General features: G+C 40.4%; 1 protein-coding gene across 1 annotated transcript; it reads left to right on the top strand.

Moving 5' to 3' along the window:
* Positions 1-752: 752 nt before the first annotated feature.
* Positions 753-11,069, top strand: ASMT (acetylserotonin O-methyltransferase). The gene is made up of 8 exons (XM_053387302.1): positions 753-1,295; positions 2,511-2,685; positions 3,599-3,728; positions 5,812-5,880; positions 6,365-6,483; positions 7,248-7,388; positions 8,173-8,295; positions 9,889-11,069. The coding sequence occupies exons 1-8, from the start codon at positions 1,224-1,226 to the stop codon at positions 10,098-10,100; spliced, it is 1,041 nt and encodes a 346-aa protein (XP_053243277.1). The 5' UTR covers positions 753-1,223; the 3' UTR covers positions 10,101-11,069.
* The last annotated feature ends 1,601 nt before the right edge of the window (positions 11,070-12,670 follow it).

Here is a 12,670-nt window from a genome sequence, read left to right as displayed (position 1 = left end):
TTAGCAGTGTGAGTCAAGTCTCCAGTGGGGCTTGGGAAGGAAGGCAGAACAGGCCAGAGTTTCAGGAAGAGGAAAAAGGAAGGATGGAGGTAGAAGGCAAAGCAGCAAGAGGAGGCAGGGAGGCAGACAGATTTGGGACATAGAGGAGAACCCAATAGCCATGGAGGAAGTCACTGGCAGAGTGCGAAAGGAGACAAAAGCAAATGTTTTGAGTTTCTTGTCCATGGTCTCATGCAACTTCAGAGACACCAATACAGCTTCTTGCCAAGGGTGCAAGGGAGTCTAGGTCATAGCTGTCAACTTTTCCCTTTTCTTGCAAGGAATCCTATTTGGAATAAGGGAATTTCCCTTAAAAAAGGAAAAAGTTGACAGCTATGGTCTAGGTACACCTCTGATCTTAGTGCAAAGGCTTACACTTGCACAGTGGAAGTTCCCATCACCTTTCTCTCTCCTTGTGTGTCCCCAAAATCTGTTCTGGGTTTCCCCCCAACCCTCCAGAACAGATCTGAGAAGTTCTCTTCCAAACATGGAAGTCCATGTGCTAACAGAATGACTTGTTTCGCTGTAACCCTTTGTTACCAAATTACTGTACACCACACTGAGTCGTTGGTATATATCAGGCATGTCCAACCAGTAGATCATGGTCTTCCGATAGATCCCCTGCTGATCCTGGTAGATCCTGGGATCCTGGTATTGATCATGGGATTAAATAAAGTTTACCAAAAGTTAACAAATAAAAGCTGAAGAACTCTGGACAATCCACCCACCCCACACACGCTCCTCCTCCCTCCAATGATAATGGGTAGATCACTGCCAGCTTTTTTATACTGGGAGTAGATCACAGTCTCTTGGGAGTTGGACATGCCTGGTATATATAAAAGCTATAAATAAAAAGAATGCAAAATGCCTCTTTCGCACAGTCAACTGGTCTTGCACACTTGAAGCTATTCGGTGGTCACATTTTAATATATTTAACAATAGTTCAGACCCTTCTTTTGGCTAGTGGAGTTTTTAATTCGAGCAAATGAACCCACAACACTGACTACAGCATCCCCTGGAAGGGAGAGCTTGCGTCAGCACATTTGTGGTAATAAGACTAAATATGTCTGGAGTGGTATTAGTACAGTTAAAGTGGACTACCCAGAATCATCTGTGCCTACAGGCTAAAGAGGCTTATTTAAATGAAGAAGGAAAGAGGATTTCTCACAGTGCAGTGAACAAAAATGAGCTCCGCAGAGGACCTCGAATATCCTCGTCTCTTAATTCAGTACCAGAATGGATTTTTAATATCAAAGGTAAGGCTCACAAATGATATGCCTCAAGAAAATTTAAACCAGAAAGTGATACTTTTTTCTTCTTATTGTGGATGTGTGCAGAACCTAGAGCATCTATAGAGGTGAATCTTTTAATTTATCTGTTTTAATTTTGTGTTCAACAGCTTGCAACAACAGGTGTTAACTAAATGTGCTGGGATGAATGCAATGAATGAAATTTAAACCAGTATCAAAGTAAATACGTAATCTTAAACCCCACCATTTGAATCATCTCCGTTGAACCAGGGCTCCTTATAAACTAAAATTTCCAAACCTGCAATCATTTCTTGGTAATCTAAAGTCCATACATGTTTAGGTTAAAAGCAAAGCATGTTTTGACTTTTCTCTGCATATCAAATTTGGAAAAATCCAGTACTAAGCAAAGATGTCACTTAAAGTAAATCTCACATAGAGTTTTCCCAGCTTTTCAGTGCCCGTTTGTAGAAAGAGCTCAATTGCTTTAGTGCTTACAGCTTGTGCCCTCCAGGAAGAAGCTAGCCTTGTTTCTTAACAACAGTATTTCGCTGTGGAAAGAGAGCAAGAGGTGTCAACATAGTTCCATTTTGATATACAACTGAGATTCTTCACAGGTGTGAAATAGGAAAACTCTTAATATGAACCTTTTTTAAAAGAGAGGGGGAAAAGAGATTCTCTTCTGTAGGCGATATGCAATTCCAATCAATAGAAAAATGCAAAGGTTTTGTAAACCCACAAGGAAGCTGGGAACAAGTAAAGTTTTCAAAGATGCTAGAAAATCATCAATAAATAACTTTAAATTAGCCCCAAGGGGGAAATTATCCCTTCAAAATTTGTGGTAAAGCAAGATATTGAAGCAAGCATAAAAGGAGTCTGTTGCCAGGATAAAAACAATCAGGACATCTTCTTGTAGCTGTGGCTTCAACATACCGTTTTTATTATTGTGTATGGCAACAATAAAAGTCCCACAACAAAAATATGTATTCAGACTATGTATGCTTAGTTTAATAAATGATGAAACTCAACAATGCATAGCAGAGGTCAGTTTAAAATTATTTCTGCCATTCGACTGTAGGCTGCCATCCCAACCAACCCTGCTTACCTGGGAGCAAGCCTCATTGAATTCCATAAGACTTACTTCTGAGAAGTCACCGCACTGTTAGCTGCTGCTGTGCTTTCTCTCTTTGCTTCTTTCATCCCTGCCCGTTCCTTTGGTTTTAGGTGATGTTTGCTGCCTGTGAGCTGGGAGTATTTGATCTGCTGAAAGAGTCAGAAGATTTCTTGACCTCGAAGGCCATTGCAGAGCAGCTGGGCAGCAGCTTCCAGGGAATGGAGAGGTTGCTAGATGCCTGTGTGGGTTTAAAGCTGCTGAGAGCAGAAGTGAGAAAGGAAGGAGGTAACCGTGTCAGAGGAATCTAACACGACCAGCTACCCCTGTAGCTGCACATTATGTGCCTAGAAACGGACCATAACATTTTTTAAGAATATAGGAAGGAACCAGCTGCCTACACCAGATGCCCCCAACCTGGGTATCCCAAATGTTTAGGACCTTAACACCCATCAACCTGAGTCAGAATGGCCAATGGTCAAGGTTGTCCAAATCACCTACTGAGCCCCAGTTTGGGAAGGGATGGCCTATCCTGACTGGTGTTGGCTTTTGAGGGTTTCAGGCAGAGTCTTTCTCTGTCTGGAGACGCCAGAGATTGAGCCTGGAGCCTTCTGCTTGCCAGTGGGCAACAAACATTTCTTAATAACGTTGAAGGTAATCTGAAATAGAGATTGCTGGTTCTGGTTCACCTGCTCAGCTGTCTTTCAGCTTTGGTAAATAGGTTTTGCCTATTTCTATATTGTTTTGATAATCTGCAAGCTGTGTTTGCTACATGCGAGAGAGTATATATATATATATATATATATGCATGAATGCACCATGGAAGGTGACTCTCAAACCACTTCCAGCTCTCTCTTAAATGATTGTCTGTTTCCCACCTGCAAAACAGAAAGACTTTTGTGAAACATTCAGGGGTGAATGTATGTGTTGCGCATACACAAGAGGGCATCTAATCTCTCTCTGCTTCCAGGCAGTTTCACCTTGAGCTGCACAAGGATGCTGTTAAATCCCCAAATTTGACTTATTTTTTTGGCAAATGGCAAGCAGAGTCAGTGTAGATTTCTAAGAGGATTGCATCAAAAACTGCTTTAAGCTGGACAGATAAATTGTGCAGATGCATGATTCTTGTTCTTAAGATGATGGTGCCACAGATATCATCACCACTGTGCTAAATACTGACTTTGCCTTCTTTCCTCTTCAGCATTTTATGGAAACACGGAAATATCAAATCTCTACCTCACAAAATCAAGTCTGAAGTCTCAGTATCATAACTTGATGTACTATTCCAAAACCATCTATTTGTGCTGGCACTACTTGACAGATGCTGTGAGGTAAGGTGAACGATGAGGAAGTTTATGTTGATAATTGAAAAATGAAACCTTTGTAAAAACTTGCAGTGAACCACTGCATTATTCCCTTTGCATTGATCTTTTTCAGGAAAACTACTGTTTACTGTTGAATGCTGAAGTGCTAATAGTTCAAACAGGACTGATATAGAGTTACTATTGTTACACTATTACTTTATTTTTTATACCACACACCAAGTGGTAGCATTGTGTTATTGTTAACGCTTAAGAAGATTCATTTTTTGCAGGTGTGTGGAAACCAGCTAGGGAATGCTTTGTCATAACAGTGCTATTTACTGAGAGAATTCTCAGGAGGATACTTAGCAATGAGGAACTGGCACGAAGGTGTTGAGATACCAGTTGATTCTATTGTCTGTGCCAGAAGAAAACAAAGGAAATTGGGGTGGATTTTTCAGCGAATGAGGACCACCATATGGTTCTACTGACTTCTTTGAAGTAGCTGTTGTTAGTAATACTAAGTTCTTTATCACAGATGGTTGGGAGCTGTGGAAGAGGATTTTCCAAGTTCAGCTGAAATTAATGCAAATTTAAAATGGCCCATTTAGCCAGTTTCCAAGTAGAAGCTTCCCAACAAATTTCCATTATCTTCAAGTTCTGGTCATTTGCCATAATCCAGAGAAAGCAATAAATATTAAAAATGGGAAGGCACTTTAGCTCAAGACATTTTGGAGACCCTCTTAACACCTGTCAGTTGTTTCAGAAGGAGTAGAAGGCGGAACTAAATCCATATTTCCCTTCAATTCAAAACAACTATCAAGCGTAGCTCTGGCAGAGAAGCATCCTGTATCACCCATGTGCACCAGTGATGGAACAATTCCCTTTGGCTCAATTAAGAATGCACTTGGCAATTACAAGCTTCCTCGGCATGTGTTTGGAAAAACACACACATCTGTTTTCTAAGAGATCTCTCTTGGCACATGTTCACTGGTGGTGCTCTGCAGATAGGCACCTTATCTTATGTCTGCTTGAGAGGAAAGCTGCCTTGAAATTTACCTCCACCTTTCCCAGCCAAAACAACAGCAACAACCGTGTAAATACATTCAGTGGGGAAAGAAAGGGTTTTAGAGCTGGGTGAGAAACATCAGTTACATGAAACCTTCGCAAGGAACAAATCAAAGTAATTGACCCAAAGCAGATTATACGTGCCAAGCAAAAGGCTGCTTGGTTAGGTTGTCTGGCTCACACAGTTCAGAGACAGCTGTGAGAGTTTCATTGGGCACAGTGTGGTGTAGTGGTTAAGAGCGGTAGACTCGTAATCTGGGGAACTGGGTTCGTGTCTCTGTTCCTCCACATGCAGCTGCTGGGTGACCTTGGGCTAGTCACACTTCTCTGAAGTCTCTCAGCCTCACTCACCTCAGAGTGTTTGTTGTGGGGGAGGGAGGGAAAGGAGAATGTTAGGCACTTTGAGACTCCTTTGGGTACTGATAAAGCGGGATATCAAATCCAAACTCCTCCTCCTCCTCCTCCTCTTCCTCCCCCTCCTCCTCCTCCTCCTCCTCCTCTTCTTCTTCTTCTTCTTCTTCTTCTTCTTCTTCTTCATGCATGTGCCTACAAAGCTTATCTGGCTTTGGTTGTCAAGGCCACTGAATAGTTGGGGTGTGTGTGGGGTGTGTGTGTGCAGAATCTTGTTTTACATTCCAAATCACAGAAGACCTAGGGGGTGAGCAGCTTGATTTGCAGTGTTGTTAAGAATGATAAGCTGGGCAAATTTGTATTCCAGAAGAGGTCATTTCTGGCATCGCTAAATTGCATTTATGGTTCTTGATGCAGCTAGGAATGTAGGCATATATAAGCATACTTCTGTCTCTTAGGTTTCCAGGAAGGATGGGAGGTTACGGAATGTTTTGATGATTTTTTTTTTTTTTTAAAGCTAGCTTACTTCAGGATCACTGCTCCTGTGGAAAAGTGAACTCTATAAGCAACATCATGCAAACATTCTTAAGCATTTGTTCAGGACTCTTCTTGAGTATGGCAGTATTACGTAATATAAATGACATTTTAAAGTTAGCTGTTGAATTTATCAAGATTTTCCCCTACTTAATTTAAGGGAGGGGAAAAACCAATATGAGAGAGCGTTTGGCATTTCATCAAAAGATGTCTTTGAAGCACTTTACAGGTAAGGCTTCCACTATAATGGTTTAATCTAAAACACAATAGATTGCCCCTGATCAAATGCCTCTGTGTGCACGCTGTTTTTGATAGCAATGATGGTTAGTGTGAAGGTCATTAAACTGGGGGGGGGGGGAGCACACAGCAGTAATCTGTTTTGGAGGTTAATAGTATATGGTTAACTGAGGCCAGCGTGTCATGGTCCAATTCTTGATTTCTTAAGAGATTTTCTGGGCACAATAATACACAAGTTCTTCTGCAAGAATGCCTTGCTTGTGCAATAGAAACAGCAGATCTATGTGTCCGTTTGCAGAGCTGCCCTTCCACAGAAATGAATGGGGCCGTCTGCACAAAGATCTCATGGGTGTGTTAAAGAATATGCAATTCTTTTAATTAGGATGGCAGAAAAGCTGTCCATGTCTTTTACATAGCAGTAAATCATTGTGGACATTTGCAATGAGCTTATTGCTGGTGCAATTTCAAATCTCTAGATCAGAGGAAGAAATGATAAAATTCATGTATGGATTGAATGCAATTTGGAGCATATGTGGCAGAGATGTGATAGCTGCATTTGATCTTTCTCTGTTCCCTGTCATTTACGATCTTGGAGGTAAGTGCCATTTAATAAGTTTCAGTAGTTTTCCTTTGACACACACACAGAAATGTTAAAATCTTGCATGGAAAAACTTGCACTTTAATACAACTGCCCGGTTTAATGAAGGCATTAAAAAAACACTGGGTCTATTTTATGGACTGGCATGAATTTTAAGAGTTGCAAGCAGTTACTCATATGGCAGCTTGAGGCAATCCAGTACTCAGCAGTACCAGTGTGTTTACTGGGCAGCTGTCCAAACCTGACCTTACTATAGTGGTTGGCATGTTCTAGTACATAACCATGTTGGCCTCAGTGATACCTATAGGATTTGGAAATGCAGTTTGCAGCACTCAGTGGGGCTCGTGAGGGCCTTCTCTGTAGAGGAACCAAATATTTCCTTGGGTATCTTGGCTCCTGTTAGTAGTGGCAGAGTTGATTTCAAGTCCCAGCACCCCTTGTGCCATCAAAGAGGTTTGTGGAATGTCACCTCATTTCATGCCGGGTGCATACCAAGGGACCTTAGCTTGGGGTGTGGTCCTGTCCAGGCCAAGACAGTCAAAACTTATGCCACTTCAGATGAAGCAGGCATCATTCCCTGCCAGAAATGGTAAGAAACCCAGAGGCAGGCCCATCCATACTCAAAAAAGGATGTGAGAAAAAAAATAGTGCTGTGCTAATATGGGTTGGTTGGTTGGTTAGTTCATTAGTTATTTTTCTCCGCCTCCGCCTCCTCCTCTGAACTCATTACTGGTTTTTTTTTAACCTTTTTCTTCAAAAAGGAGGTGCTGGTGCTTTAGCCCAGGAATGTGTTTCACTATATCCAAATTGTTCAGTCACAATTTTCGACCTGCCTAAAGTAGTACAAACAGCAAAGAAGCATTTTGTGTCCTCTGAGGAACGGCGGATCACTTTTCATGAAGGTAAAGATGGTGGTTTCTGAGAAAACTGGGAAGAGGAGGAGAGCATTGCTCTTTACTGTAAATTCCTTTCCCCTCTCTGTAGAAAGTAGCCCCATAATTTAATACTGTGCCTTTTTTCCTAAGGCTATTCCCCCCCAACATTTGAAATATTTTATTTGTTGGACATTTCAGAAGGGCCATACAAGTGCAACCTGGAGCTAGAGCTTATATATGTGTGTGTGTGACTGCAAAGGCTCTCACTGCCTAACAGATAAGTCACTGGATGGTTTTTAGAGTTGGCTCTTCCAGAAAAATGTTTTGGCTGCTTGCATGAATGTTTCTTAAAATCCCAGACTCTGGGTGATATTCAGCTACTTTTTAATCAGAGAAGACCCATTGAAATTAATGAAGATGATTGTATACCACCCACGGTGTTTAAGAATGAAATAGGTTAAATGATAATATTAGAACCTCTATTCTCCGAATTAATTACAGGATAGACCATCTTCACCTGGAACCCAATACAGAAAGTGCCTGTATTGCTTGAACTTACTGTTCCTTCTTTCACACATGCCTTGTGTCCAACAAATAGAAAACATGTAGTTTAGATGCTTTTATTAACATGGTGCATATCAACAGTTACAAAACCCGTCCCCCTAGAGAACTTTAATGCTGGCTCAAGCATGAAAATAAACACCAGCGAATCTTCTTCTGATCTCAGCTACTTTGGACCCATTCCATGTTTTCTTGACATGCTGGATTCTCAGTTAATCAGAAATTAATGTTTGTTTTCTGCCTGATACAGGAGATTTTTTTGCAGACCCAGTTCCAGAAGCTGACCTGTATATTTTAGCAAGGATCCTCCATGACTGGGCAGATGAGAAATGTGTGCAGCTTCTCAAAAAGGTGCAGAAGGCTTGCAAAACTGGTACGCACACGTATATAATAATGTACAAGAGCCTGGCTATACATTGCATTCGTCACTTCAAAAAACCAAGTGCCTTTATCTCTCTGGGACTGTTTAATGTGCTCAGTGCTTTCCATTAATTGTGACGTCAGCTTGTCACTTAGCATTCTTGCAACCACAGAAGGAGGGTTGGTGGAATTGGTGGCAGGCTAGGCAAGCAGATATCACTCATGCAATAAGGCTTCTCCTTCCTCTCCTCTCCCTGTAGCCCTTCAATCTGTACTGGAGGGCTACAAGCTGTTTGAGGCTGGAGGGGAGAGAGAGAGAGAAGAGAAACAGGAAGTATCTCTGTGCAGGTGGGTGGAAGTTGTTGGAAGTTTTTGGTTCTCAACATACTTCAAGGAAACTTTTTATCAAGGGGTGAGCTGCAGCAGCAAATGTTCCCCAAACAGATTTTATTAAGAAGCTCTAAAGATAACCCTCGATAAGAAGTTTCTTGAAAACACATTGGGAACGATATCTATTTGTGCAGCTGTCTCTTTCATTCTTGAGTTTTTCTACAACTGTTACTGATCCTTTCTATTTGTGCTATTTTTTTAAAAGAAAGCTGAGATTCAAAACATCAAGCAGCTACTCCCATGTGCACAGATAAGCTTTTTTCCACTCTCAAAGCAGGCATTCCTCTTGCCACCTGACTATTTTTGAAGCTCAGAAGGGTTTCAAAAGGGGGAGGAAATATTCAAAAATCCCACCAAGCATGCACAAACTCCTAAGTTTGTCTACGTAGCTGTCCTTGGCATTAGAAATAAAGTAGCTGAAATGTTAGTGGCAGTTGTAGTTGTATTCCCCTTTCAGAAGTTATGGAAGGACTAAATGGGCATGGGGGGCAGTGGCATTGTGATAGCAGGCTGAATATCCTGGCATCTCTCTTTCTACACATTGATTGATTGATTATATTTCTGTGTTGCTTTTCATTCAAATGAATTACAAAGCAGCTTGCAAACAATAAATAACAATAACAGAACGTCACAAATGCAACGTAAATCATAAAGAATAATTAACATATCAGTAAAACAATTATATAAAGCACTATTAGCAAAACAACTAAAAAAAAGCTAAACAGCACAACTACAAATCATATTATAGAATTCACAATGGTCACATGTATGACATGATGAGCCTGGCATTGTCATTCCTTTTATCAATCAATTTAGCCTTTCCATAACGTCTTGAAAAGTCTTTGGTTATTTTATAATGGCAGCAACAATACATCATGTTACTTTAATGGAAGATGCTCAGTTTATAGTAGGGATAGCCAGCCTGGCACCCTCAAGAGGCTTTGGACTCCAGCTCCCATCAGCGTCAATGTCAGGGATAATGGGAGTTGTAGTCCAGTAGTATCTGGAGGGCACCACATTAGCTAGCTCTGGTTTATAGGAAGAGTATAGAGATCCATACTTCGCTTAAATCCTTGTTGTTCTGTTTCACGTAGCTCCATCTTCATTCCTGGGTGCTCTCTTTTTCTTGAAATCTTAGGCTGAGGTTATAGACCCCTTATAGGATTAAGATGAGGCCAGGCAATGTGTCAAAATGAATCTTGTTTTCCCCAACCAGGTGGTGGCGTTTTACTAGTCGAAACACTTCTGAATGAAGACAGAAGTGGTCCTTTGGAAAGCCAGCTCTATTCCATTAATATGTTGGTTCAGACTGAAGGGAAAGAGCGGACCCCTGCAGAGTACAGCAGCCTCCTCACAGCAGCTGGCTTCAGGGAGATTGAAATCAAGAAAACTGGAAAGCTGTATGATGCCATTTTAGGAAGAAAATAATATAGTCTCTGCAGCTTTATTATCAGACGTGGCAAATAAAGCAAGAATAATAATGATAGGGTTTGGTTTAAGTTAAAAATATCTATCCAACTCACAGTGGCAATTATAATATCAATAGCAATCTAATAACTGTCAAATGTTACAGTACTAATTTATTTAATTGCAGCCTAGGGAAAGAGAGTGCCTGCTTGGCCTTTTCAGTCTAGAATCCCTTTCAGCTTAAGCATGCCTTACAGTCTACATAGTGAATATTCGTAGGTATATTCTACTAGCCATTGGTTTGGGCCACTGTGATGTCATGTGGTGTTAAAAAAAAATCGGTCATGGAATGCTAATCTAGTGAGGGAAATGAAAACATCACACAGGTGCAGGGAGATATCTTAAGACAGATGTACAGGAGATGCAGGGTCATTGAGATGGTAGGTCATGAGAGAGGGCTAGGATAGAGTCAGTGGCCAGAGGACACTTTGCTCACATGTTGTAAAGCAAATTCCAAGTCTGCTATGGGGTCTGGTAAATGGTGGGGTATGTTTTCTTGTGCATTTCTGTGTGTGCAGTTGTTAAGCGGACATTTGTATTGCTGACTTCATGATAGAAATCCCGGCCGCATGTCTCCTCCACTCTGGCTCCAAGGCTCCTTCCTGCAAAGAATGAGACTTAATTGTTTTATTTATTTTATTTAACATATTTATATCCTGCCTTCCTCCCAAATTTGGATTCAAGGCAGTTAATGGAAGTTTATAACATTATTTCAAAATACACAGTAATGAAAACAAAAGTAGTTAATAGTTAAAAATGTGTTAATTCACTTCTGGAGCATGATTCGCCCCTTAAGGGACACCATATTACTCTGATATTGGCGGTATATTCCAAAAATAAATGAAACAAAAGAAAACCTTTTGACAGATGGTGATATCTTATTTTTTGTTCAGACTAGCCCTGTTCTATAATAAAGTTCTCTGAAATGAATTATTTTGCAAATGGCAACTCATTAATGAATGAAAGAAAAGACTTATCAGTTAAATACTTTGACCCTTGGATTAGTTAATAGAAATATCTAATGAGCAGGATTTATTTAAATGCAAAACAGTCCTGGAAGATGGATGTATGGGCTACTGTATTGTGTAATGATTTTGGAGGGACAGTCTGTTGCAGTCAAAACAAAGAGCATTCTGGCACTTCTAAGCAGCCTCTTGCAAGCTGATGCCCTCTAGAGCTTTGAAGTCCAAAAAAATCTGTAGGACATCTGCTTGGAGGAGGCTACCTTAAAGCTATTCAGTATAGCTTTGGTGAATTGGAGTCTACTTCATCACATCAGATACGTGAAGTGTCATCCTAAGTTGGCAGGTGACACTATAAGCAATGAGGCTGGGTGGGAGGGAGGCAATGTAAATTAAAATGTCTTAAGAAGGTAAGTGAGCAAGTTGGCACTGAGCTTGAAAACAAATCAACATTTCTCTCACGAAACAGTATCACATTCGCCATTAGATGGTGCTGCTCTTCTATACTTCAGCTGTACCCTGTGACTGGTTCTGAAATGTCTATGCTGGCCAGCACTTCTGCACTTACATTCAAGGATGAAGTTCAGCACTGAGGTCAAGTTGCTAAAACCAAGACAAATCCACTGTAAACACCCTGCTCCTTAATTCTGCAGAGTAAACATTCCATTATCGTGGAGTGTTTCCTTGTGAAATATAAGTGGAATCTCATTCCATAGTTTTAAAGTAACATGCTATATTTCCAGGTATACGTACATACAATAATATACTTTTCTGATACCATTTATTTGAAGATAGAACTTTTCTACAGGTTCAACAATCTAGAGATATGTAAGAAACTGGCTAAAGCAAAGCAATACTTTGGTCCAACGAAAAATGCATAATGTTGCAATAATGTTTATATTCAGGGGTTGTCATGTGCCTTCATCAGGAAAGGATAGGATATGAACTGCAGGCTGAATTCTGCACAGTTAAAGCTTTTCCTTAGCCTACCACCAAGTGGCAACTCATCCAAAGTCTTATATAGTTCTGGACGGAAGAAGAGGGGACAGTTACTTGGTGGAGAGGTCTTGGTGACCTGGACAAAACTTGCAGGTAAGGATGGGTGAATCTGTCAGTTTTGGTTCTCTAAGATTCTAAATTTTCCAGTCTTAAATTCAGTTCTCTGCATTTCTGCAACAATTTGTATTTTTTTTAATGAAACAAAACAAAAAACCTAGTGAATATTCACCAGCTTGTCAGTGTCAGTTTTTTTAATGCATTTGAAGTGTAAATTTTGAAGGATAGTTGTATTTTGGTTTGCATATTGGTTCAAGAAGCGTGAATTAAGACAGAAACAAAATCAGTTTTCTACTCCATCTCTACTTGCAGGTGATGCATTTCCATGCCTGACCCTGTCTGAAGAGTTCATTTGACCAGATCTCTCATTACATTTTTATTTCAGCAGGCCTTTAAATTGCTTTAGGAGTGCCTTTTAAAATGAAATGTAGCTGTAATTCTTAGGTTATTATTAATCCTGTCTCTGGAAAAAAACCAATGTAGGAATTTTATGGCTGACCTATATGAGGCAAA

Source organism: Podarcis raffonei, chromosome 4, assembly GCF_027172205.1.
Source record: "Podarcis raffonei isolate rPodRaf1 chromosome 4, rPodRaf1.pri, whole genome shotgun sequence".
NCBI lineage: Eukaryota > Metazoa > Chordata > Lepidosauria > Squamata > Lacertidae > Podarcis > Podarcis raffonei.
Note: the sequence above shows the minus strand (reverse complement) of the source record. Positions and strands in the feature narration are given on the sequence as shown.

Bases quoted from the DNA above. Each gene is read 5' to 3' on its own strand.
- ASMT (XM_053387302.1), top strand. From the start codon at position 1,224: ATGAGCTCCGCAGAGGACCTCGAATATCCTCGTCTCTTAATTCAGTAC. The intron at 2,686-3,598 runs GTAACCGTGTCA...TTTCCTCTTCAG, and splicing joins AGAAGTGAGAAAGGAAGGAG to CATTTTATGGAAACACGGAA. The intron at 5,881-6,364 runs GTAAGGCTTCCA...TCAAATCTCTAG, and splicing joins GTCTTTGAAGCACTTTACAG to ATCAGAGGAAGAAATGATAA.